This window comes from Salarias fasciatus, chromosome 2 (assembly GCF_902148845.1).
Source record: "Salarias fasciatus chromosome 2, fSalaFa1.1, whole genome shotgun sequence".
NCBI classification, from domain to species: domain Eukaryota; kingdom Metazoa; phylum Chordata; class Actinopteri; order Blenniiformes; family Blenniidae; genus Salarias; species Salarias fasciatus.
This window is the reverse complement of record NC_043746.1, coordinates 10,442,176-10,469,999: the sequence shown is the minus strand read 5'-3', so window position 1 is coordinate 10,469,999 and position 27,824 is coordinate 10,442,176. Positions and strand designations below refer to the sequence as shown.

The window sequence follows — 27,824 nt, the reverse complement described above, 5'->3', positions numbered from 1 at the left end:
CACAGAATGTCTGTTTAAGTCGTAGAAGACTTGCCTCTGCTTTTGTCGCACACATTTCATTCTCCTGTATTCAGAGCAGAATTAGTTTTTGGTGAATATCCCGAGAACCCGATTGGCAATGTTCTTCTTCTTCTAGCTTCATTATTTTTATTTCCAACAATTGGTTTCTTTGGCTTTTGAGCTGGCAATGTTAAATTATTTGTCCTCTGATATGGACTTTGGGTCCAAAAGTATGTAACTGGTGACTATGTTGCCCCAAACTGTGAACTGCGAGAGTGTGTGTGTGTGTGTGTGTGTGTCTTGTGATGGACTAATTACCTGTCCGGGGTGTTCCTTCCTCAGTCCAACAGGGACTGGCTCAACAGCCTCACAGCCCTGAGCTGGATAAAGTTGGATAGAAGATGGATGGACAGATAACAGGGACCAACAGGCAGCGTTCACTGCTGTCCAGACATAAAGTCCTCACAGCGCCGCCGAGGCTCGCTCGCATCCCCTGAGCGCTCCGCAACGTTTCCCGCCTTTATTATTAGTAGTAATGACAGCTGGGGACTCTTGGCGCTCCGCCTCTTTACAGAAGGATCTAATTAGCGGGTTTTTCTCCTGTCGGTGCCACCACCACATGAGCATGAGCCAGGTGGGGAAGAACAGCAAAAAAAAAAAAAAAAAAAAATTACATTATTGATCTTATGTGTTACTTCTTGATATTACTGTTTGTGTGTTTCAGTCTCTTGTGCATTTCAGGAGTCTGCTCTATTAATAAACCTGCACAAATACACTAACTCCTGTGTGCATAGATGGATCCACAAATTAATGCTCACTAATTCTTCCGTGAGATATTGAATAAATAATGAAATAATTTCTTTCCCAGACTCTGAGACCCTGAACTTGATTCCACAGCGATGCAATGCAAACACTTGAGGGGCTGAACTCCTACCATCCTCAAATTGTTCTGAGTTTATGCAGAGTGTATGTCAAGCGATTCCATAAAAAATACAGCACTTTCAGAACAAAAAAAAAAAAAAAAAAAAAAAAAAAAAAAAATGCTTCTCAAAGACAATTCCTCACTTTGAAATGCTTTTTGCCTGGAGCGTTCAATAAATGAGGCACCGGTGAGCACGCAGTAACTTTTGTCAACAATACACTAAAGGCTATAAGCTGTGAATGTGCAGTATGTAGTTCAACAACATCCTACAAAACAACCACATTAAAAGCCTTTGTGCTGAAGGAAAATATTGGAAGGCAGCAGACACTAAAAAGGGGCAAAAAGAACGACTCTTATCCACTGTTGTTCTGGAAAATTAGTAATTCTCTTACACACCGAGCCCCCCGATTTGTCCTTTTATGTTTCCTTTTTTTCTTCCTGGAAAAAAATAAAACTAGATTGAACCCGATATAAATATTGAATTAAAGGGGCTGTCACCATGAAATCAGCAACTGTACTGAGGTGCACTCTGAACTGAGAAGGAGAGGAGCACTATGCAAGCAGACTTCTACAAGTTTGGTGAAAAAAGCATTAAAGCGCATATCAAAGGAGAAGCGCATGTCAATTATTTATCAAAGTGAGCGAAAACCACAAGGGCAGATGCGTAAACAAAAGGTGAGGGTCTGCTCGGCGGTGGAGGCGGTTGAAAGCGGAAAGGACAGCACAAATTAAAAAAAAAAAAAAAACCGGCTCACAAGAAAATCCCAGGTTTACAATCACACAGGGCTGAAAATATATAAATCGTATTACACATCCGGACAGAAAACGACACTTCAAGTGATTCTCTAAAACAAGGAGGAATGATTCATCTTTCTTCTGTTTGTTTAACCACAAACTGCTGCCAAAAGCGCTGCTGTCTCCACATGTGTATGCAGACTTAAGTGTTCCTTGTGACCCATAAAAGCTGCAGGGTATACAGAACCGGCGGCGTTGGGAAGCTCGTGTTTATTTGTGGTAAAAGGTCAGCGTCTGCACATTTACAATGTCTTTGGTATTTACCTCAATTTGCCAGCATGTAAGTGTATGCACACAGGCAGTCAAACTTGATTGCATTTACTGTAGTGTATTCTAAATAATGCATCGACTATGCTAATAAAGCCTTGTATTAGCATCCATACATTTTAATTTTCATTCAAGATTGACGTGCTTAGAGTGTCAGCATCATCACAGCTATATTAACGTTTACACTAAGATTTCCACGTTAGAGTTTGGCAAGATCCCTCAAAAATGACTATAGTAAGAGGAAGAAAGTGACCAAATCAGTGAACCGTGAACTTGGTTAGTGTCGCCTTTGCAGGTCCATTTATCACCCTCAATGCTGTGATATTGGGAACCCCAGAGAGCAGAGGATGGGATATAAGCAGCAGACATGCAGCTCCTCCTCTATCCGCTCCCACCCTGAACAGAAGCCCGACTCTCCCACCTGCAAAGTCTCCATCTGCTCCCCCTGCACCGCACAACAACAGAGGCTTCATAACCCAATACACAGACAAGCCAACCTTGACTGTAATATCCTACGACAGTTTGTATTTGACACAGGCATATCCGCTTGATTTTACAGCGGCTACAATTGTCTCCGGAATAAATGCATTTGATGGTGCTCTAAGATATTTTCCTGTCTTTCCAAATTATGCTCGGCTAATGTTTTCTATGGGATCTCCACTCGTTAAGCTGGTAAGTCTGCGGCGCATCGCTGAAAGACGGGAGAGAAAAGATGGTGAGAGTAGGCTTTGGCCTGGTATTAGTTATTTATGTGCGTCTGCCCGCAAGATTGGAAAAACCTTCCTCAAAATCCCACAATAAAACAAATGTTAAGTAAAAATAAGCAACGTCGATCTCAACAACCTCTGGAGAGGAGATTTATAGGACCTCCATGAAGTGAATCTTCTGGAGGTGATAGAAGAATGAGAGCACTTTAAATCCTATTACTACGTGATCCAAAGTCCTTCCCCACTCCAGATTATCCAGGCTCAGTGGGACCCCCGTACAGGCAAACCTGTCCTCCTGAGAGGTGGAGTATTGGCCTGTAACAATGGCGAAAGCGTGAGGGGCCACATATTTCTCTTCATTAAGTGATAAATAATGCAGGGGAATCATATGAATAATTTTCTCCCTAATGGATATTGCATGCTGAGAAAGGATTTCCAGTCCCAGTTTTTAAAAATTTAGCATGTGAAATGATGCGTCGCTATGTGACAAAGTGATTTTTCGGGCCAAGAAGAGAGGAGCGCAAATGCATCAGAAAGCTTCCGAAAGAAAAAGTGAGATTGAGAAACGAGAGGAGTAACGACAGACAGCGGGAGATCCGCTAAAGTTTGACAGCATCGAATTAGTTCCTCTGTCAGAGCTCACTACAAACACATTTTGTTTGTCCAACATTTGATTTCCGATACGCAGGGAGGTGTGAGCCCTGCATGGCTGAGGCGCGTCCAAACGTAATGATGTTAGGCCCTGGAAGTCCTAAGTTTATTTTTGTTTTTATACTTTGCGCCGTCAATATAAATGCATTTACCTTCCTTGAAAATGTACAGACAGCGACAACAAAGGTGGCTTTACAATGAAATCCACTATTTCAATCATCTTGGTATAAAATCTTGAGTCTTGTAAAAAAAATTATCTTTTAGCGTTATTTTTTTCAACAGAAGTGTGTGAGTAGAAAGCCAACTGCATAGTTGACAAGTATGTAATTTCCATTTTGCATCAACCTGCACTGCAAAAAAAAAAAATCCCTCCTTCATTCTCTTCATCAAAACTCTGAGATGGCATACAGAAGATTGTGTGTATTGGAAACGCAGTCTGTCAGCAGGAGATAGGATAGGAGGGATGACAACCTATGGAAATTCAAATAGCATATCCAATAACGCACGGAGGCTCCTTCATACCGGTGTGATCAGCTGGATGGATGAGTTTTAACACAATGAAATATCTCTCCTGGCTGTCAAAAGTGTTTCGCCAGTTGTACTGACATATCTGTGAAGATATGAAAGAAACAGCAGGAGTGTGTGACAGTTTACAGGGAAGGATCTGGACTTCTTTCAGACTTTTTCCAGCCTGTGTGATGCTACCTGCATCCAGCAGCATGACATACAATATGCATATGTTATCAAAGTAAAAATCTGGCATGAAACTTTAATGAACAGAGGAATAGAGGGAGCAGCGCAAAAAAAAAAAAAAAAAAGAAGAAGAGAGGAGCTGATTTGCTGAAGGCGATGTGGAGCTGTTTTAGTGAAGCGTAACGGACAAGAAGCAGGAAACCTGAGAGGAGGAGAACAATTGCTATAGGCATTTGCATTTCACATGTGAGTGTAAAAGCCACCACTGCAATTATACATACCACTGAGTAAGGACATGGCTGCAATCCACAAAGCAAATTTCCATGCTTGGGAAAAAAAAAAAAAAAAAAGCCACAGCCTGCCCGAGGACTCGGCCGCTCAGGTGGTAAGCATGGTTAATTTCACCATTGGGGGGAACTTGTGAGGAGTAGCCTACATAGTCAGCAGTTAAATGTTACTTTCCCATCACTAGATACTATCTGATTTGTTGTCCTTGGACAAAACTCTTCTTAATCTTATTCTAATTGCAGCAAACTTCTCCTTGTAAGCTACATTGATTCTTTTTTTCCCCCCTACTACTAAAACACAAACCACACAACAAGAATCCAGCACAGATCGGGAAAACTGTCCTAGAGCAATAGCAAAGTTTGACCCACGCCTACATTCAACCTATTTTGAAATCCGATTGCCCCCCGATTTACCTCCACACACCAGACAGCATTAGTCCGCACCAGGGCTGGAGTTGCTAGGCAACTGAAGACACTTGGTGCAGACTGAAATGATTCTTTGATTCAAGGAAAGATCTTATATAATGCCTTACAGGGGAGAAATTTTATATAATTGCATAAAAATGGTCTTTGTAATTAGACAGAATGTGATGTTATGCTAGTTGGCACAGCACACTGGTGCTGTGTACTCCAAATGAAACAGTGAAATCACTCAGCTATTGTCCCTATTCCGATGAAGTACTTTGCTTGAAGTGGCTTTGCTTTTATGAATGGCAAGTGTGAAAAGTAACATGCGCTGGCCGTGTCACTGATAAACTGCTGACTGAAATGGGAAATCCATCTATCGCACACTGCTTCATCCAACTTGAGGAATGCTGGAAGTGATCCCAGCTGAAATGTGGGGCAATCAAGGTACATTTTAGACAGGCTGGCAGTCAATCTCACCTACAGTCACACTCACATTCTCACCTACAGTCAGTTAAGTTCACCAGTTCACCTCAAACGCCTGGGTTTGGACTGGAGGAAACCCCTACATCAGGCAAACATGCACTTGCCCAGAAAGGTCCCCCCCCCCCAGGCTTGAATTTGTGAGATTTGCTGTGAGGCTATACCACTAAAACCACTGTGGCGCTCCAGAAATAATACAATATTGAATTAAAATCATTAAAGAATTTTCACTTTGTATTATCACATCACAGTAATCGGTCCAAATGTTAAATGGGGCAACGTATGAGGGCAGAGGAAAAATCAAAACACCTTGAAATATTTCTCACAGTGCTTTTCATTTCCATACATTTGCATCTGCTCCGGTATATTTGTTGCAGGTGCTGTAGCAGCATGTCACATTAGTCTGCTCCTGTGAACAAATGCCCCGGCGCTGCTCAGTACCAGCTACCCAGCATGCAAAAAACATTGGTCTGTACAGTAATATGTTAATTGTGGTTCATCTAGTTGATGTAATATGTGGGTAGAAGGAGATATCAGTAATTACCATTTTCTATAGGCGTCTCTGTGCTGCAAAGACCCATGGGAAATTACCGGGGTTAAAGGTCCAGCCGTGGGAGCTCCAAATTGTGAGTGACCCAGAGAAGCTTCCAGGAAATGAAGGCAAACTGGCAGCAGGGAAATATGTAAGTTATATGTGCCTGGATTATCTCAGTCATGAGCGAAGAAGCTCATAAATATGCATATTCATTACCCAGGTTGCATCCCTCTCACTGCATCTATCACCAAGATTAATGGATATTATTCAGTCATTCATGATTTACTGGAGGCAGCAGTTTCAAAAGTGGGCCAGGGGCTCCATCTACTGACTGAGAGCAGAGCAAAGACCAGGGCATCTCACAATCAGCTTAAGGCACATTTTATCCAGCATATAGTTACTGTTAATGATTGTTTTAAATCCTCTTACTGCTGTAATGCCAGTTTTGGCAGCAATAATCCACAGCCTCTGTATCTGCAAACCGATGCAGTCTATTTTGAATCCTGGCTGAAAGGACTTTCCAAATTAATACAAGCGATGTATGGAAATAAATAAATGAATGACTGAATTAATAAATAAATATATATATAAATAAATGGTAAACTAGCTGGATTTTTTTCAAGCCTAAATATTTAAGCTCTCCAATAGGAAATGCAGTCTACAATGTCACCACTAGGTGTCAGTGTAAACCCGCCGGTCAGCCACGAGCAGACTTTCACCTGTAAGCACAGTGAAAGCAACTCATGAATAAAAAATATTGCCGCATAAGATAGAGAAGCACTCAGACATATTGATCCCAAACACGTGGAAGGAAATGTTATTCTCACTGAGACTTTGAAGGAGATGAACACTCAGTCCGACTCTGACCTATATTCTCTCCTCCAGTAGTACACACACATGCACACACATCCTGGCATTTACTGGATCTTTGATATATTGATTGATTTGCTATTTCCTATTCATTTGTCTTTTCCACTTCAATGGCATAAAGAACATTCAGTCAAAGGGGAACAAAGAAACTGTTGAGTTGCATGAAATCAACATCAAATGTGACTTTATTAACCTGAAAGTCTTAATGTTCTGGATGGCAGGGCACCGGGTCTGTGTCTTCAGTGGTGAGGGTCCTGTGCTGCTCGTCCGCCTTGTTTTTCCTTCCCGCATCGTGGTTGGGAGGGTTGCGGTGAAGCAGCAGGACACACTGGTTTCTCAGCTCCTTATTCATGCAGAGGAGGATTATGGGGCTGGACAGCAAAGGCAGGTCCAGCAGCAAATCCCTGACCATCTCCTGACACACAGAGGAGTGCTTCATCATTGCAAACACAGCACCTGCAGTACATAAAGGAGGGTGTTATTATGTTTGTTCATAACATAGGCGATCATCATCACCATGCAAATCATTATACAGCTCACTATATGCTGTATAGACATGAGAACCATTTCTCATAGATCGCCATAAAAATGCTTTAGTAGTACAAAGAAGTGACACAAAAAGACACACAAAAAGTACAATTTCAAAGGAAAAAAGTTAAAAAAAAAATCAGCTTAACCCATACAGATTGATTATGTGTGGACTTGAAACTTTTTCTCTAAATATCAAAGAAACACACTCAAATCGAGTGTCACAAAACTTCTGCTCACACTGATGGCAGCATTTCTGTGTGATTTTTCCTCAAACAGAAGGTTTCAATAGATGAAATCTAGCAAGATGGAGAACCTCCCTGAACTGATGTTTGTAATTTTGAGTGGACAACATCAAACAGTGATCCGATTCCCGAGGACGCGGCACTGACACCACTTGCAACCCTTTCAGGACCAACACATTTTTCTTTTCTACAAAACAAAGATAAGCTGTGGGGGAGAAAAGTGACTTTGTGCTGCTATGGGAGCTTTTACTTAGGCCTATACAAAGTATTTTAAAATAATCATCATTTTTAGTGTAAATCCAGAATTTTTGAGTCTCAAAAAAGTATAAGATAACTGAAGATTTTTTTTTCTCCTTAAGACAATTTAGAATATATTACAAGATTAAATTCTATTTTTGTAATTAACATTTAAACATTTTTTTCTTTTTAATGAAATAATCATATTCATCAAAATAAAATAAAAAAATTTGACAACTTAATTTATACCACTAAAAAATTTTAAATTTCAATTATTTTTTTCCAGATGCATTTCAGATGTAAAGGCTGCAAGTAACTGATTAAAGTAAAAACATATATACTGTATATACATGAGGATCTTTCAACACAAGTCTGTTGATTTATTTCACTGAGGATCATTTATTTACATTGGTATTAAAAAAAAATCAATATGATATCAGATGCAGTGTGAGCAATGGGAATAAAAAAAACCATAAAAGGTTCAGTGAAATGAAGAAGATGCCTAATATATAAGTTTGTGCATTTTCAGTACATCGTGAAGTTCCAGACAACATGCAGAAAACTGCATTTGTGTTTTCATGAAATCATCAAACTATAGTGGCAAAAGTTATAAATCAATCCAGAAGGTTGAAACTTCAGTTTTTATACAAGAACCGACCCTGCTCTCTGATTCCAGTAAATTCATTCAAAGTGTAAGGATCTTACCAGGTACATGCGCCGTGAAGGTGATGAGAGATATGAGGCTGAACACCTTGGCCAGCTGGACGTTGACTCTCTGGCTCCTGTGCATCACCTTCGCACTCTTCACGATGGTGTGCAGCACATGAGCGTAGAAATACAAGCTCAGCGGCAAAAACACCGCCGTCTTCACCAGGAAGAGGACGCGCACGGCCTGGTCGTTGATGAAGGAGAAGCAGGTGAGGTTGGCGGGATCCAGGTGGTCCACGTGGCGCCCCAACAGCCACAGGGCCAGCTCCTTCAGCCCCACGGGGAGCAGCGGGAAGAGCAGCTGCAGCGCCAGGAACGCCCTGCTGTCCACCAGCCGCTGGCGGCCGCACACCACCGTCAGGTAGACGGAGAAGGTGATGAAGGACACGTAGTGGAAGGAAGCGGAGCTGGCGAGGTGCTTGGCGGCCACCATGACCTCGCACAGGCGGGAGCCCAGCAGCCAGTGTCCGTGCTGCCGCCAGTGGATGGTCATGGGCCACAGGCCGAGGCTGACCAGGTTGCAGACGGTGCTGCCGAGGACGAACGCCGCCACGTTGCTCCTTATCTTGCTCTGCCCGCTGAGCAAACTGGACGCCAGGGAAATCAGGATGAAGATGTTCAGGCCGAAGCCGGGAACCAGAAGAAGGACCTTAGAGGAGGCGCAGAGGTTGAGGAAGACGGAGATGGAGCAGAGGGAGGGAGACGTCTCATTCATGGTACACGGCTCGCCGGGAGGATGTCTGTCTGAGAGGAGGTGAGCGCACGCCGGCTCTCGTCCCCATTTTAACTCATAAGAGATGGACTTGTAATGCTCTGGGGAACATCCTGTTACAAGGACAGAAATACAGTTTGTGCAACTCGGCTCATCTCCGCTGCATCAAGTAAACATGTTTTCCTCGTCTGGAGCCAATCACCTTGACTTCTGCTTCCTCTGAAGTTTATTGTTTCTAAGACATTCACCCAGTGGACCTAATTACAAAGGATTCAGTTCATAATCCCTTTCCTCTGGTTATAAGCCTCTAATAAAACTGAAAATCTTTTGCTACTGTGCACCAACTTCACAAATGGGTACGACGTGACAAATTCTGGGAGTTTTTTTTCTTTCCCAGCAGTTTCTTCTGCTACTGTTAAGAGGCTGAGGAACACCAAAACAACTTTTATGTGTTGTTTTATAGTTTGCTCTGTCCAATTTAACAAAGCATTCAGTTGTTTACTAGCTTATTCAGACGCTGCACTGAATATATATAACTCCTCGTTTTGAGCGTATGAAGGTGCTTTTGCTCGAGTGCCCTGATGAGGCTTGAATATGCGTCAGCCTTAAGTCATATTATTCTGTCCACGAAATGTCAGGGGTTGCGGATTGGAGGTTGTGTCTAATTCATTACATTGAGATGCACACGTCATTACCCAGCAGCGTCCTCGCGCTCCACTGGTGCAGAAATGGCCGTAATGAGAGTGGAAAACGGTATTTGTTTACTTCTCTGGGGCTTTATTAATGTGATACAGAAACCGGCTGACTAAGTAGCTAACAACTCTGACATTACCTAAAAGAAAAAAAAAAAAAAAAAAAATCGAAACAAAGTCGGCCTTCCTTTGCACAAACACACTGATAATTAACAGTCTCGTTTATTGTTGGATAGGATTGTGTGCTCATGATGTTAGTCCTGAGCAAGCAAGTTTGTATTTAATCTAAAATATTGCCGTCATGAGTTCAAAATGTGATAGAAATACACTTTTAATTACTGAAAATCAGAGGGAAGGTTTTCAACTGGGGGCGAGGGGGGGGTCAAACTGATTCTAACAAATGAAATAGATATGTTATGCTTTTTCATGCTCACAGACATCAAAAGCCAGCATGAACTAAATCTTTTAACACCGACTTCCTCTGGAGGTTCAACGTTTACTTCATACATGACATTGTATGTGAATTGTTTACAGACTGACTTAGATTTTACATTTATTCGGTGCTGTTTTCAGCTGACAGGTGAAGTGGCTTCTGTCACAGTGGGAGGGAGATTTTGAAAATAATTCAGCAGAAGGCAGAAGTGACGCTGGCAGCTCATCAATTATGTAAAAACACCACCGGTGTGTGAATGTGTGTGAATGGGTGAATGTGGTAAACAGTGTAAAGCACTTTGGGGGCTGCTGAAGCAGTGAAGACGCACTATGTAAGTGAAATTCACTGTGATTTCGTTCAGGAGCACTAAGCATGTCCAGTATTTTTGCTGCGTTCCTCTGAACAAACAAACCAGATCAGATGACAATCTCCATCACGTGTTGATGTGATTCAGACTGAGAAGCTGCTTCAGCAGCCGCGAGTGTGTCGTCTGAGAGGCGTTCAAGTACAGTTCAGTGTCGGTGATCCTGCAGAGGTGCTCAGACTGTTCAGTGTCGGTCATCTGCATGTCAGAGGAGCTCAAATCCCAGTGGAATGATTGCTGTCATTACTGTAACACAAAAAACCCAAACTCAGAATATTATATATCACTAATCATATAACCAAAAAGAAGAGCAACTGATGAAACTTAAATTTCTTTACATCACATCAGAGTAAACTCATCATGTTCATCTACTGTGGAATGTATTTCAATAAATGATTCAACAACTAATTTCTTCGAGAAAATATAGACAATTTGTGTCTTATATTCATCAATATTGAGAATATTATGTCCAGTATGGGCAGGGCCAAAAATTTATGTTTGAATTTTCTGGTAAATTTGGAGAATTGCATGACTTTATTTTAATTTTGCTTGGAAACAAATGGCACCTCGAATAAATTATGACATTAAATATAGGACAACAAGAAATCTGATATATCAAGATGATATAATATCAATATGTACTTGTCTCTACTGCCACTTTACATTGTTTTTTTTACTCATGATTAATGAAAGATGATTCTATAAGCACTACTGTTCGCTTCTATAGATCAATTGATTTCTAATCCATGCCTTTAATCTTTAAGGATTAGTGTCATCAAAGTGTGCAGTTTTTCAACATCTACATCCAATGTAGCACCAGTGCGCACAGTTAATACGAAACAGGGATAAATAATACATGCTATGTACAATTTATCGCCCTGTTCAGCACATTTATAGAAAAAAAAAAAAAAAAAGAGTTGAAGTCAACAATCTTTACACATCTAACCAGGAGTTGGTCGTTTAAAAATAGCGAGGCTGCAGCAGAGTTTTGTGGTATATCTTGATAAAGTGAATCGGCCTGCTCGATGCATCGCGCCCCCCGGTCTGCTCACATGGCATCTAATCATGATGTGGGCCCGATACGATCGCGGAGCACACTGAGCTCTAACATGGTATCACATAAAGCCGGGCGCGCTGGGGTGAAGACACAATGCGATGAATTAATATGAAACAAGCTCTCACTTATCACTTACTTTGCCACCGAGTTGGTTTTCATAGCTCGCAGGCAAGTTGGAGAAAAAAGTGTACTTAAAATAACAGTGAGGGGGAGGGCCGGGCCGGCAGTGGTCAGACACTGCTGCTCAGACTTGTTTGTGAACGCTGAATGGCACCGGGGTTGCGTCTCCGATGGATTCGGCTTCCACTCCCGCCAGCAGCGGGTGCTCTGAAGACTGACAGACAGGCGGACAACAATGAGAAGTGCTGCTCCTGAAATTGATTGAAAATCAGAGATGCTTGCAGGAGCAGTTTGATCTAAACAGACTGCAGAGTGAGGGGTAGGGGTGGGGGGGGGGAGATGGAGGATGGAGATAGAGGAACAGAGACAAACAGAAAGAGGCAGCGAGACGGGCAGAGGGAGCGCTGTCAGTCAGTCGTGAGAGAACAGATCGGCCTCAAGGTGACAACTCCTTCCATGAGATGGTTTTCCACTGGGGGTAATGGAGCTTGGGGCTTGTCTCAGAAAAAGCAATTTATAGCTAAGCCAAGTGAGGCCTGAAAGATACAGAATCTCATCGAGTGTCAAATATTTTCTGTAACAAGCCGCGCTGTGTCAGGCCTGTAGATTTCTACCCGGAGCTACTTTTCCTAAAAATGTCCCATTGCATGTTATTGCGAGTTTACTAGCAGGTAAAGTCATGAACGCCATTACACACACGAGAAGTGTATTAATCACAATAGCAGCAGTCACAAGGATTACTGCTCTGCTCCAGTTTCAGAAACTTATCAGGAAAGTTTTAATAACCAGATTGCCAAGGAGTATGAATATCTCATTACTAATCCAAACCCCCACTGAGCCCAAAAGACATTAAATCCAGGAGGAGGAAAAAAAAAAAAAAAAAAAAGAACAGTCTGCCTTTAAAATGTAAGTAACCAGCACAGAATGTATTTCATGCCATCTGCACTGAGTGGAATGATGAATCTAATTTTGATGAAAAGATTCGCACATCGCACCTTAAAACTGTTTATCGGTGTGCCAATAAATCCTGATGAGGGGAACAACTGGGCGCTTTCCAAGTGCTTGTTTGGACCGAAATCTCCCCAAAATATGGCTGGCCTGGCTGAATAGGATTTAATGTTGCTTCCAGGGAAATGAAATTACTTGTGTGGAAATCTCTCAAGCATACACACCACCCTCCAAATCACAGGCTTCGTTCTTTGATCTCCGTGCCAATTTTCAGAGCTTTTATTGTTAAAAAAAAAAAAAAAAAGACAATGTAGTGTAAAATCTCACCCGGGCAGAAGTTGGTTGTAAACTCTGGATTTAAAAAAATAAACAAAATCTGATAAAGACAAAGGTTAACTGCGTTTAATCCTTTTTTTTTCTTTTCTGTTTTTGAGTGAGTAATGTTATTATGACCTCCGCTGTGGAGCCAAAAGGCAAACACAAGAGATCAAGTGAATTTCCTCTCCCAGTCCATGACCGAGAAATAAAAAAAAAATATTTCTCCATGATGAAAACAACAGTTTTAAACCTGTGTGGGTTTAGGTCTCTGGTTTTCTACGATATTGGAAAAGTGGATCTCACCTTGGGTCGAGATGTCGGGCGCGATCTCGAAAGTTGGCCCTTAAACCAGATTCTCTGCAGCACATTTCTCATTTAACCTTCAGTCTCTTTTCATCAGTGTCTCCACAGCTGCCTTAAGCCTGCCATGTAGATTCCTACGGATCCAGGCTCTGGGGTGTCTCACTGGCGGCAGGTGCTAAAGCCTGTGGAGACAAAAAAAAAAACCTCAAGGACAAAGGCAGGTAGAAGAAACCGTAGACATTTTAATAATCATTGCTATCATGAGTGGATAGAGAGGTTTTGTAGTGTGAAGATCAGGTCGAAGACAAACGGGGAGCAGCATGCTAAACTGTCCCGTTATGGAGCCCTCATCTCGGATTTGAGATGGCTCTGTGCAATTGTCACGGTTACTGTATACTGCGAGAGAGAAATTCTGTGTGCTTAATGGCTCTTAATGCAGCGGTAATGGGAAAAACGATCACGCCAGGCCCGCCGTGGCTCCATCTTGCTTTTTAAAGCCGAGAATATCAGCCAGTGATCCTCCAGGATTTCTGTTAGTATATGTGCAGGAGTTTTTCAAAGTCATTTCTCTCTCACAATAAATTAAACTTGCTTTATGAGAGAGTTTTTAAAAGCTTGCTGTTACTTTTAAAATGTCTCGTCAATATTGGTCTTTCATTGTGTTGTGTTTCATTGTGCTGTTCATTGTGTGTAAGAGAGCCCGAGTCCACCCTGGCTTTGCTTTACTGTAATAGTTTTTCGCAAATCATGAAATCAGAGTCTTTCTTTGAGGCAATCTGTGAAGCTCCAGGGAAAAAACACCGGCAGCCGCTGACCTCAAGTACATGGTTAGTGAAAATCGACTCACTCATTAGTGGCTTCTCATTTGTTAACTTTCTGGTTATGTTTGGGAAATGTTTAGAGAAAAAAAAAAAACATTTAGTGATTTGTGATGCTTTGAGGTTAGGGTTTGGAGAAATATCTACAAGTTGAGAAATGCAAATTTCTTTTTTGTATTTAATGGGATGGAAAGCGGGTTTTAATCAAATTCACATGCTCTGCTGACCAAAAGCATCAACCCTCACTTCTCCCTTGTGGTAAGTCAAGCTACTTTGGCTTTTGTCATTGAATGTAAACACAAGTCAATAATCCACGGCCCGTCGGCTGCCGGAGAGCACAGGCCCCACACACAATGGATGGCTTTACAGGAAAACACAAGCATGCACTCATCCAAGATCGCAGAGGCACACATTTAACCAGTAATTACCAGCTTGTAGTACACAAATCTAAAATAGCTGAAAATGTCTTTTCTTTTTTTATACTGACAAGTTTACTCCTCTAACCCAGCCCGCCTGTTTAGACATCCATCAGATGCATGAATACTGGAAAATTCCACAATCACAGAACTGTAGTGTGGTACTTTTGCACATAAATAAACATCAATTACATTCAAACTATTGTTGACAATAGAGCTCAAGCCTATTACTGCCAGGTAAAGCTTTCTGTATTCAGCAGTACATAGAGCAACAACATTAAAAAAAAAAAAAAAAACATTACAACTTCGTTTCCCAAATGTTTGTGTAAAACGTAACTGAAACCAGTAGCAGAATGTGAATCCCATAAAGCCATTATCTCTTCACACAGAACACAATTAGATGTGTCTCTGAAACGCTGTTGACCCAGTCATGATAAAAACCTGCAGCCAGTTAGAAATACCAATTCAAAATGCTCCTCCAGCTTTTTTACATTAGAACCACTTACTGTTCTCGCCATAGTGGCCAATACTGAGCTAAATCCATCCTGTTGGGATGGATACATCCATCTGCTACATTCTGCATTATTATACCAACCCTGTTGGAATTGGGGGTTTAAAGTAACTTTAATTTCTCATTATATTTAAGTAATTAACTACCTAAAGCCCCAAAGCTGTTTAACCGTCGACCTCTGTGGCATCATCAATCTGCATTGTCGTTACTGACTCCGTCAGACCTGCTATGTTTTGTCCTCTTTGTGAGGCGACGTGTTCAAGGCTCATCTTCACCTCGATGCAGACAGTAATAATCACCACAGAGTGCGGAGGAATTACCACTCACAACAAGTCTTAACTGGCATCCCCCATCTGCTCTTCACATTATCTGCTGTAATTATGAGCTGATCATCTCTGATTAGAGACATTACCATGGTTTCTTACTTTTTTAGCTAATAGAATATTAAGTACAATATGCCGTTTATTGCTTGAGAATATCAATGAAGCACCTGGACATGTACTATGTGGAGTTTTCTTGACTTACACTCAATTTGCTGTAAGATCACAAACTTATTTAATAATAGTAATAAAAAAAAAAAAAAAAAAACACGCACACATGACTACATGTGTGCACACTCGAGATTCACAGGACAAAAGTACAAAATATTGGCAACTGGAACTTATTATGACCCTTATTGGGACGGCTTCGGGTGAGTAAGTTAGCTTTGCTGTCGCTGTTGTCGTATTGTCGAGCGCTGCTGAACGGTACGTCGTTGCAGGCAGCGTAGGCATGCTGATTGGGCTCTCTGAATGTGATTGCAGTCACTGACACACAGTGAGACAAACAGCATTTAAAACAGCGGCTGAAGAAAGCTCTCGCTCTCCTCCAACCACACTCCCACACCCAGCAGAGCCAGAAGTGAGACTCTTACATAAAACATGCTGAAGTTCATGCTTGAGCAAATGCTGCAGTTACGCTTTGGGTTCAGTGTGTTTTGACTGAAACCATGATTGACATCATGCTTAAATGAGAGTATTCATATGAGAGGCCTGAAACCCTGTTTACTGGAGGACGATCAGCAAGAAACTGTACGGTTTCCATGTTGGTTTGGGCGCTGCATCGGCCGAGCCTTCACCAGGACAGAATGAGAGGTGATACCATGGAGTTGGAGGGAGGACAAATTGAATAGCCAGGGCTAATGAATCTCAATTTGGACCAAAAAATAAATAAGATGAACAAAAACCGAGAAAAAATTCAACATGGCAGATGTTAAAGTTATAAACTCAAAGTTGTGGGAGAAAGAATGGCAACAGGAGAGATTTAGAAAATATTGCAAGATCTGGGAAGCACAGCACTGCAGGAAATATCTTATCATGAAGTTCATAAATAAAAACCATAAGGAGCTGGATGAGGAAATGCCTCTGAACCTGTGTGTACCTCCTCAAACTTGTTCAAAACACACATGATCATAAATCACATTGTTTGTTGTCCGTCAGTACATCAGTAATCTGCTCAAGTTCAACACATCTGATGTTCCCTGTTCACAAAGGTAAACATGCCAAATGGAAATTGTATGCTATTTTATGTGTGTGTCAGATGCAATCCTCAGTGCGCCCTGTTAGTAGACTGACTTCCACACACACACACACACCGTCAGGCAGCTTTAGCAGCTCACACCCAATGTTTGAAACTGTTGTAAAGTACCTGCAGGCAAAATCTTTATTCTGTTCAGGGTCGCCGGGTGCTGGAGCTGATCCCGGCTAACTGAGGGCAAAGCCAGGTGTGTGTCTCATGTGTAGAAACAATTGTTAACCTTTGGACTACATGAATTAAGCTCTTGCTCAGACGCTCGCTGCTTTATTTTCCTTGGATGATTTTGGCGGGGTATGTAAATAGACCCTTTAGGCTATTTGAAGTAATGAGAATCCCTTTTAGTGAAGCATTTCCAAAATCCTTTCTCCTCTTTGGAATAGTTGGAGTTGAAAAGAAGCTTTTTTTTTTTGTTGTTGACCTTTCTTTCACTAGGTAAATTGAGGGCCCTGTTATTATCTTGGTGCTTGTTGTTCGGGGCACTCCTCATCGCTGAAGCACAGTGAAAATGCTGTCCCTGCTACCTCTGCCGCTTCGCGTTGTGCCTCGGTATTTCTAGGCCTGGATACAGTTGTGTGACAGTTATGTGACATTTGAGAATTCCTGATCATAGAGACACTGGGTGTCTGCCTGCCAAGTTCACCAATCATTTTGCCATCAGACAGAGACCACGATACACAGAGCTAACAAAAGAAATGCTGAAGCTGCTGTTAGAGGAACAAGGCCTGGACGAAGTCCAGACTGACATCGTGAAGTTTGCTTTCTCATTTCCTTGCACTTTATAATTAGTGGAAATTGATCTGAGACATGAGTTTGAGTAATTCACGATGACTATGAATCTGTCCTGGAGCCAAAGCGTTGTGCAAAATTTTTGGACCTGATAAAAATTCAAGCAACACATTTGTGCGGTCCTGCGACTCATACACTTAAAACCCATTGTGAAGGACTGAAGTGATTTTGGACACAGTTTTGTCGATTTCATTTGAAATTTTTCCCATCAAAGTGAGACGGGGATTTATTAACAACATCTCTCTCTGACCTGGCACATCTGTCATGTATTCGGAGGTCTTCGGGCTGTGCTGACCGACTGTTTCTTGCCATTTGAAGCAACACTTGACCGTTCAGAGCTCCATAAACTGAGAAACGGCTTTAGAAAACTGCCCGGAAAGAAACGGCAACAAAAGCGGATTTGATCACCCCAGCAGTACAGGTGTTGCACGCCGATTCTTTCCGGCAATCCCACATCAAAAAGGAGACTTGAATCGCGTGTGAGCACTATTGGACTGTTTGTGCTTGTGTGGACTGAACGGCGTTTCTGTCCAGCTGTTCGTCAGCTGCAGCTTCCCACGGGTTGAGTCCACAGCAAACAGGAAGCTTTCCCTCTGCTGCACACTGACACAAACGTACTGAGCAGAATTCAGCTTTAATTCAATTTCTTTGGTGGATTTTGCTGAGACTCTTTGGTAAAGTACAGGGATATTCTCCCTTATAGGAATGTTCTTGTTTTACATGAGAAGAGAAATATTACAAGTTTCAGAATTTCTGTTGTAATTGTATGTAATTTATCCACGAACCATAACCATGGCTGTCAGGTGAAGATAATTCAAAGACTGAAGTGACAGATACATTTTTGTGTGCCAGTTCCCTAAAATTAAAAAACCCTTAAACCAAACAATCAGGTACAATGTTCCCTTGTGTTTCGAATTCCTCTTTCTGCTGATTGGTCATTTTGTACTTTCAAATAAATATGTGCAGACGCCCTGATCTTGAGCCCCAACTCAAGCTCTGGCAGAACTTAAGGTGTTAATGGACTGCAGCTGTCAGCCTAAATAATGAGAAACACGGGTATTTTTATTCTTTTATTAACTCTTGGAGAGTAAAACTAAACCTCTACAAGCCAAACATTAATATCAACATCAGCTAATCAGCCTGCAGTCTGTAACAACACTGGGAGACTTTGAGAATGCCTCCAAGTTTAGATGAATGCATGATTGTTTTACAGATTTAACTTGCTTTTTGTGTGTTTTCCCAGTTGCTTTACTTAAATGTTGCAGGAAATTCTGTTAGCCAAGCAGTTCGTTGGATAGATTTGTCTTTTTTCACAAAACGTTATCTGTGCAAACGCCACAAAGTGCATGTTTTTAATTTATTGATGGATTTATTGATTACTGATGCTATAGTCTATGTTTGCTATGATTTCTTGATTATATATTTTGATTGGTTTAAACATTTCTGGTCCTTTTTTAATTTAGTCACTTTGATCATGGACTTTAAATCTATATCAATAAAATTAGTTACATTTAATTGTGATATATTTTGAGAAAGTGCTTAAAATCTCAGAAACACTAACAATTTTTAAACAGACTCCAGATATTAATGAGCATCAACACTTTGTTTTGGTAGATTATGTTTGTTGTAACAATGCTTCTTGGCATTAAATCTCATGTACTATTAAAACACGAGCTTATTTCCCTTATATTGACAAAATTTTTTTCATTTTGTGTGGACAAACCACACACAGCCACTGCAGCTCGGTACCTTGTCCTCATGGAGCTCACTGGTCAAACACGCAACAGAGAAGGTTTGGATGTTATTTTAATAGAAGCTACCCTCATAAAGACATGGTGCTTTTATATATACTGGATCTAAACCTGTGCATATCAATGTGTCTCAGACACTGTGTTACGTATAATCTGACAAAAACTCATTTATATTGTGATCAGACTGAAAGGTACAATCCGACTCTCCAAAAAGCTTTAGAGCTACTTCCACTCTCTGTCAGGTATGGATTTTGAGGCGCGCTCCACTGATGGAATTAACACTATTGTTCCCTTCACTAGATGACAGTCGAACAGATCAGTCCAACATCTTTCGTACCTGCCGCGCTCTGAAGAGAGAGACGCTGCTGTAGCATTCCCAGAGCTCTCACATTCTGCATTCAAACTCTTCTTCATTCATTTATTCAGCTCCTCCATTAATTTGTCACTGTCTGAATGCAAATTCACAACATGTCAGGCTAAACTGATGTCAAGCTGGACAGATGAAATGCAGCTGCTGCTTGAAACTTCTGTACCTCAAATACAGATGAAGAGCGGATACGGTTATGCACTGGCCTGGAATGTGTCAGTATGAGAAACGCAGACGAGAGACTTTTCTGAAATTTCATTCCAGGGTAATAATTGACATATTGAATCTATTTTGACTACCATCTGACAGATTTGTTTTTCAGTAAATACAACATGTCAATGATAAATTGTAACTATAACAAAGCAATTTTTCAAGTGGATCCAGCAGCCGTGATTTGTGTCTCATGTAAACAGCTTTGATAAATGCACTCCGCCGTGTTTGTCATCCTTTTGCTCAATCATTTTCATGCTTAAATGAAGCAATTTGTTTCTCGGAGCACAATCTGTTGGAGTTGATTATCCAAGCTGCTGATGTCCACTCCGATAAAAATAGAAAACCAGTCTAGCCACCCACTCCTAGTGCCAACGCATTGACAGCGGGCTCTGTTGCAGTGGGAGCGACTGAAATGATTGCATAGAAGTGACTTCTGTGGAGGAATGTGAGAAAAGAGAACTTTAATTACTGTAATGAATCTTTCTGGAGGGGTATTGAAAGTGTGGCATTGGTGTGGTCTCTGCAGGAGCTCATTTTGGTTTCCAGTAACACGGCCATTCATCATCAGCTGACCGATACAGTGCGAGGTAAAGAGCACGATAAGAAACATAGAGAGAGAGAGTGAGAGAGAGAGAGAGAGAGAGAGAGAGAGAGAGAGAAAACAGATTCTTAATCCCTCCTGGAGCTCCCTTATTAAAAAATACAAAGTTCTCTCAACAATAAAGATCCATGAACCATGATTATACTAAGAAAAGTTCAATAATAATACAAACAAGGTATTGGAAAGTTCCAACAACACTGCCTGAAAAGGCTATTGGACACTAGTTCCCAAATAAACATGGTCACTCAGAGACATTTCAATCTTTCATGTTTTCAAAGAATTCAATTAGCACGTAATTCAATCTCGCGATGATGCTTGTTTGAATTCTGCTCAAACTTCTTATATCTCGAAGCTTTTGTAATATATATGCAAATTTATTTTCTGACACATTTCTACAAGCAAATTAGGAGTGCTACTTCCTCATAATAGCCAATCAATTCCTCATTTTGAATATTAATTCCAGCAACAATCCGAAGGCTCGCTCACAGCCGCAGCTCGTCCGCAGAGTGATGATTTCACACCTTTAATTTCTCAGCGAGGGATCAAATGTGCATCCGTTTTAGTTTTCTAATTCACTGCTTCCGTTTATTAAGGTTTTGCTGACAAATATTTTTCTGCCACCGAGCAGACGCACTTTCCCCGAGTGTTGTTCAATAGTTGGAAATGTAATCATGGGATGCTTTTTGTGCTCTGGGACATTTTCGAGTCGAGGACTGAAGCATTTTTTTGTTATCAGCCACTGAACCAGCTCATTGCTACTGTACCTACCCAAGTGTCAAAGTATTTAAAATATAAAAGGGAAATAACCTGTCAGGTGTAATTTATGAGTGGTATTTTTTTTTTTTGCTTTGCTTCTTCATTTCTTGAGAAGGGGTGCCTCGGAGGGTAGAAGCATTTTTGGGGAAACAATATGAATCATTGCAATGTTTGTTTGTTTTTTTTTGTCACTTAATAATTGCTGTAAAACAAAGAAACAAACAAAACTCTCAAAGAACAAACAGCAGTGTTGTTTTCAGTCATAGAAAAGGATGGTGAGTGGCATTAACCTTCCTCCTCTTTCGGTTTCCAAAAAGAACTGAGTGAGGACTGATCTGTTATAACGTTTGGTTAAAATTTCAAGGACGGCAGTGCTGGTCCAAATCTCTGAGGAGCCCTGTGCAAATTTTGATACCACCTCAATCTTACATGAGCTTGATCATTAACAATGCTGGAGGGTTACGTGCCAATACTGCACTCATTACAAGCTGTATTGAATAGCAACATCAGACATTGCAGTCTGTAAAACAATAGTCCTACTTAATGGCTTTTGCTTTGGGAGTCGGCAAAATGGGAGCAGAAGTGAAACTATGCTGTAAATGAGCGAACATCAACCACAAAATAAAACAAAGAACTTCAGATACATGACACTTAGATTTTTCACTCCGTAGAAAAACTGGCAAACATTATGCTGGTTCCTCTAAATAGCGTAAGTAATTTTAAGAAAATTCAAAATTTCCAAAAAAATACTGGAAAAAAAAAAAACCCGGCATAAAACAGAGAAAAGTGTTGATATATAAGTTCAACACTGAAAAGAATTCTTGGAAAACTATGTACAGCTGAGACCCTGGAGTCAGGCAGCTATGGTAAGTAGGCAACTATGGATAAACAAATCTGTAGATTTTTTTTTTTTAAAAGCATCGTTTTTCGAGAGTCTCTCCACCTGTTTACATTGATTTTTTTTTTTATTAGACAAAAAAAAAAAATCCTAAAATGTACATGCTCCTTGGGGCTCTGGTGGTCATCAGGCCCTCATGTACCTGCACATGTTGCAAATGCTTCAAGCTGGCTCTAAATGCATGTTTTTGAACAAGGAGAGGACTCTGTAAAGACTGCTAACCACTACAGACGCAACCATTGTGAGTTGGTGAACCTGAATGGCCTGGATGTGTGAATACGTATGTCTGTGCTTGTCTTGTGGCCACCTGACAGGGGTGTACCTGCTTTAAACCCATAATCATCCGGGACTGGCTGCAGCCCCCCTGCCACGCATTATCAAGTCAGATGAAGCAGTGTAAAATATTTCTGGATGGATTGATGAACTCCACAACGCTAATTTCCACAAGAATTTTCAGTTCTCTAATTATTTTACACCTTGTTTGACCAATATAATTTGAATGGGCAGATGCGTACATGTCAGTTCATTGTGCCTCAATTTTGCGACGCCGCATGCAGCTGTGCCTTTGTGAGTCACTTCTGGGTGCACGACAAACCGTAATTACTCTGCTCAACGCTGCATGGTTGAGTGGTTTCCCTGAGATCAAAAAATCTAGAGAACGGTGAACCCACATTGAGTCATTCACTTCACATTCACGCGGAGATGAAGAAGAGAGAGGTGTGGGACCTGAAGCACTGACCCCAAACACATCTGCTGATGTGGCTCCACAACACTATCAGATCTGCTCCACCCTGCATTACAAAGCAGTCATATTGGAATAATGCAGGAGCAACACTGATTTTCATCATTAGATTTGGCACCAACACCACTATTTGCATGAATTACTGTGAATAACATGCTTCCTGCTTTACTAGAACATACTATACACGCAGAATACTGTGATCAATAACCTGCTTAATGTGAAAATATGCTATTGACACACTGCAGTTCTGCTCCAGCAGCTGAGTTTTATTCATTTGAAGCACTTGTGCTAATTGAGGCCTGGTTTGAAAATGCCCACTAGGTGGCACTGGTATCCTAATCTGAAGTGTGTGCAGCTGGAGAGAGAGGGAAAAAAACCCAGCATAACCACCTACCTGCGATTTACATTTACATGTCTAATAGCACAGGGGTGCCTTCTCTCCGAGTGAAACTGCTTGAAAGCAGAGAAGAGCATTTCCCACCCACAGAGTTGGAACACGAGAGCGCTCAATATAACATTTTATACCCAGCAGCCTCTCTTCAGTGAAATGATGAAATATGGGTTTAACACTGCTAAATCTGTACAGGTTTACATGTAGACTACAGTGTATCGCAGCACATGTGATTCGATTTAATGACTTTTATTGAATGCCTGAAACACGCCACGCATTTCCATCACCCACAGTGAGACCACTCAAAACCTTGTGAAACATTTTTTCTTGTGGCAAAATATGAGGAATCTGTGTTTCACTGTCGTCGACGGGCAATTCATTCTCATGGTAATGCCCATGTCCTTCATACAGACAGCAGCTACACTTGAATGATAATGCGCTGATGGGTTTGAGCCTGTCTACCATGAAACAAGCATGACAGAGTGGCGGGAATGACAACATGCATGAAACTGCCCCGTGCCTTCCCAATTCCACACCGACCAATCCAGCCTCCTTAGACAATCATGACAACAACGGCAACTATTCTGAAATGGATGCCCCAATTGTCAGCCCCCGTTATCCGGCAGGCCCTCTCGACAATTTCGCCATTTTTGACTCGTAGTCGTCTTTCATCTTCTCCTTGATAGAGTGCTTCCCTTTCATTGGATTACAAAGAAAAGTCATTGAGATTGTCACAGCTGGCATGTGCGAGTCGGCCATACAGTATATCCACTGTAGCTGACACACACGCACGCACACACACACACCAAAGCCTATTGTCGTTCTCAGCTGGAGAACCCTGATTACAGTCGGGTATAAGATAATCCCTCTATATGGTCAAGAACAAACGTATCTTCATAATACCAGGATATGCTACACTCTCCAGGGTGTCTGATGTTAAAATAAAACCCTCCCAAGAGGAACTCCATCGATTTTACTGATCTGTTTACCTGCTCGATACCAGAGCCCATAAAAAGAGCTCTGCACTCCTTCTGTTGCTCTGTCTGATGCAACAGTCTTGATCGTGTCATAATAATGCTGCTGTGCTTTGAGGAAAACCAGGGGGAAACAGATGCTTTGCATTGCAAACTTGAGACATTCCCCGCTGCCATGCTGCATCATGGGAGGTGTGACCTTTATCTCCAAACAATGTAGTGGTATTTAATGGAAGCATCCTACCATGTCCTGAGAGCTCTGCAGGGGACTGTCCTTAAGCCTGCCCGCTTCACCAAGCCAAACTTCCAGTAAAGGTCCCGTCCTCTGCAGAAACTTTCAGATGACTTTGTTCGCTGCCCTTACTGCACAGATACAGAGACTTGCTGGGGTTCTCGAAGAAAGGATCAAGGAGTTAGAGGAGGAGTTAGAGAGAATGGAAAGCAAAGCTAAAAACTGTATTTTGACACTAATTTAAAGAGTGAAGTAAGAAGTTTAATCTATTGATTTACTGCACATAAAAATAGGGCTGAGTGAGTCTGATAATGTAGCATGTCATAAGGAGGAATGGCAGTAAGCTGTTGTTCCTGCACTGGGAAAATAACCTTAAATAAACCTTCATGCCACGAAATACTAACAAACAAAAGAGCGTGTACGACAAGCTCACAAACTGTAGATATGTATAGTGTTGACAGTTTGGCTGTGAATGGAAGATCACCCATCAACACAAGCGTCTCAGTGGGGAAACCTGGACGGCAGCCTGAGTTTGACCACATCCCGAGACTCTGACTCGCCCGCATCCGCTGCAGCGTGAGGGGTCGACGCGAAAGAACGCTTTCCAAGCTGCACCGCTATACACTTCATCATACTGACAGAAGTACATTCACTCGATAACAAGGTGGACATTTTAGGACTGGGGAGACCCGCGCAGTCTCTGAGTTGGTAATAATGAGTTGCTGTAATGCCACTGCTGCCTGTGATGCACCGGAACAAATACCGATGGTGTTAGAATTACTGAAGAGATAAAAACAAAGGTGGTGTTACTGTTTCTTTGTGCTTTTCACTGTGCACTGTGGAGCTAAAGCTGCAGTTTACTGCAAAAGGAGAGTTTCTTGCAGTAAACTTGATAGCATCATGTTTAACCGACACTACCCTGCAGCGCCGATATTCCTACTCCTGAATGAACATTAACTTATCTTAAATGTGCATGCTATCTGCATTTTCATAGTTAGATTACCTTTTATTGTTGCTTTTTCCTTATTGTCATTGGTTCAATTTCTCTCCCCCCCCCCCCCCCCCCAAAGTAATTGTTATGCTGAGTTCTGCATGATTGGCAGAGATGACACCCCTCCTTCATGGGAGGACATGTAGTGGAGCTTTTACTGCTGAAAACTTAATAAAGGTGCCTTAAGGAGTTTGCACGTTTTATGCGAAACAGCGCCCCCTGCAGGCCTTGGGCGTAATGCAGCTTAGTGAAAAACACGTCCCTGCGGCTCGCGTGCACGGAAGAGGGGGGGACTCCGTCTTCGCTCGTTTAGAAGCGCTCAAGTAAGATTTAAGTTTCTTTTACCTGGTGGAGTCTGTGTGGAGCTGTGGCAGTGCTAGAAGCCAGTCTTTTCTTACTTTCTGGAAGATCCTGCTCAGTTGTTGCTCACTAAGCATCTGGCGGAGTAATGGCGGACATAATGAAACCTAACCAGCGTGCATTACGTCATTCCTTTCAAATTCTCCCCAAAAAAATGCTGGTGCCAGACCGGCACTGCAACTTTCAAGTGACAATTTAGCGCTGTTAGAGGTACTTGTAATGAATATGTCAGGGCACATTGTACACATCATTAAAAATGTGTAACATATTTATGGTGGAAAATAAGTATTTTTAAGGTTGTAAAACTCCTTAATGCACCTTTAAAGGAAACTCTAATTGGGAACCATAATTTAACTTCTAACTGAAAGCTCAGCTCATGTGTCAAACAACTCGACAGGGTCTATGTGGACAATATTAAGAGTAAATAGTCAATTTTTGTATTTTCAGTGACTAGTTAGTACCTAACAAGTAAATTACACAATACTAATCTTAAGGTTCTGTTGTAGTTTTGTTTCTGCTGCATCACAGTGCTGCTCCCTCTAAATCCCTTGAATTATCAGCTCCCCAAAGAATGCTTTTGTTGTCACCGCAGGACGAAGAACAGCCCTTTTTAAGAGCGCTAGCACACTGTGGTAGTGTCTGCTGAAGGAGCTGCTATGTTTGCTTTTTTCTTGACGGCTGCACTGAAGTCTGGCTATTTTTTACTAATTTCAGGGACACAGCAGTAAATTGTAAGTGGCATTGAAACGATCATGGGAATTGTCATGATATTTCATAGAGACATTAGATAGCAGGTATGTGTAAATTAATGGGATCATACTGTCATTCAGTTTAAATCTACCACGGCATTATGGTAGCATACATATACAATCACCCTAGAAACTATGCATGTATTTTTTAAGCAAAAAGTTGCTTTTAACAGTTACAAAAAAATGCTTGCACCTTAATGTAGTTTATTTCTCCAAAACCTCAAGTGCACACATATCTAGCAATCGAGCACACGCCAATATTTCTTTAACATTGCAGAGATGATGTTTTCCATATAGTGTAGTTAAAGCTCCCAGCTCTTCAGATTTTCCTTCTCTTCAGTGTGTCGACCGTTTGCAACAGTGCTGTGACTTCTCCACACAAGCGATTGATTTATAATTACAGGGACACAGACTGACGGGCAGAAAGCGACCAGTTCTCTCCGAGGAGCAATAAGTATTTAGATTACACCTTCTGATGTCAACATAGTTATGAACAGTTCCCATTGATGAATGTAGGCGAGCTCGGCTCAAACTGTGCGGGAAACAAGAGAGCGCAGTGGCAAGGTCAGAGCGTGCGCTCCCACTTAATAAATGATGACACAATTTAAAACGCACTAGACAAACACCGAGGCGCCGTCTGCGTTGCACGAAAACAGACTCAGGTTTCTTTACAAACCGTCGGCCGGCGTCTGAGTGTGATGCAGCGCAATATGATTGTAATTGCTATGTCCTTTACCCACCAAGCAGAGTATGAAAAATGGAGGCAGAGCGAGCACAGACTGATTTACATGCAGTAATAATATGAGCAATCACACAGACTTAATTGAACTTCAAGAAGAGCACATCAAGGTTATGGTTTGTCATTACTGACAGATTCTCACTGACAAATTAGGCTAACCCCGGTCCGCGCAATGCTCAACCGCTGCTTATATTCCAATAGACTATTTTAATTATATTTCCAGATTTATTGTGCTAATGATTATCGTATAGTGTTAATTATTGAGACATGGGTTTTCATCATCGTGTGGACTGACCTCGCCAAGGAGGCATTTTCCATCGCACTCCTGTGGCTTCCTGAGCCACAGTATTAGTATTCAGATAGTATCCACTGATGTGGCCTGCTCATGGGAGGACACGTTCATATCCTCCTGTTGTTCATCTCAACATCACAACTGATTTCAGGAGTCCTTTATGAATAAAATGATTGCTGGAAAAAAAAAAAAGAAAGAAAGAAGAACTCAAACTATTTTCACACAAATATAAACAGTGATGCGGACCCTATGAGGCTAAAGTTTGCTGAATTAAATCTGGATTGGGGCGATGGCGGTTCAAGAATTACAGTTGGAGCATATTTATCAGTCTGCAGGCGAGACAAAAATCACAGGGAGTTAACATATGTTCATGTATTTCAAG

General features: G+C 41.5%; 1 protein-coding gene across 1 annotated transcript; it reads right to left on the bottom strand.

Moving 5' to 3' along the window:
• Positions 1 to 6,817: 6,817 nt before the first annotated feature.
• Positions 6,818 to 9,048, bottom strand: LOC115404703 (uncharacterized). Its single transcript, XM_030114100.1, has 2 exons — positions 8,331 to 9,048; positions 6,818 to 7,071 (listed from the first exon to the last, which is right to left on the bottom strand). The coding sequence occupies exons 1-2, from the start codon at positions 9,046 to 9,048 to the stop codon at positions 6,818 to 6,820; spliced, it is 972 nt and encodes a 323-aa protein (XP_029969960.1).
• Between the last annotated feature and the right edge of the window lie 18,776 nt (positions 9,049 to 27,824).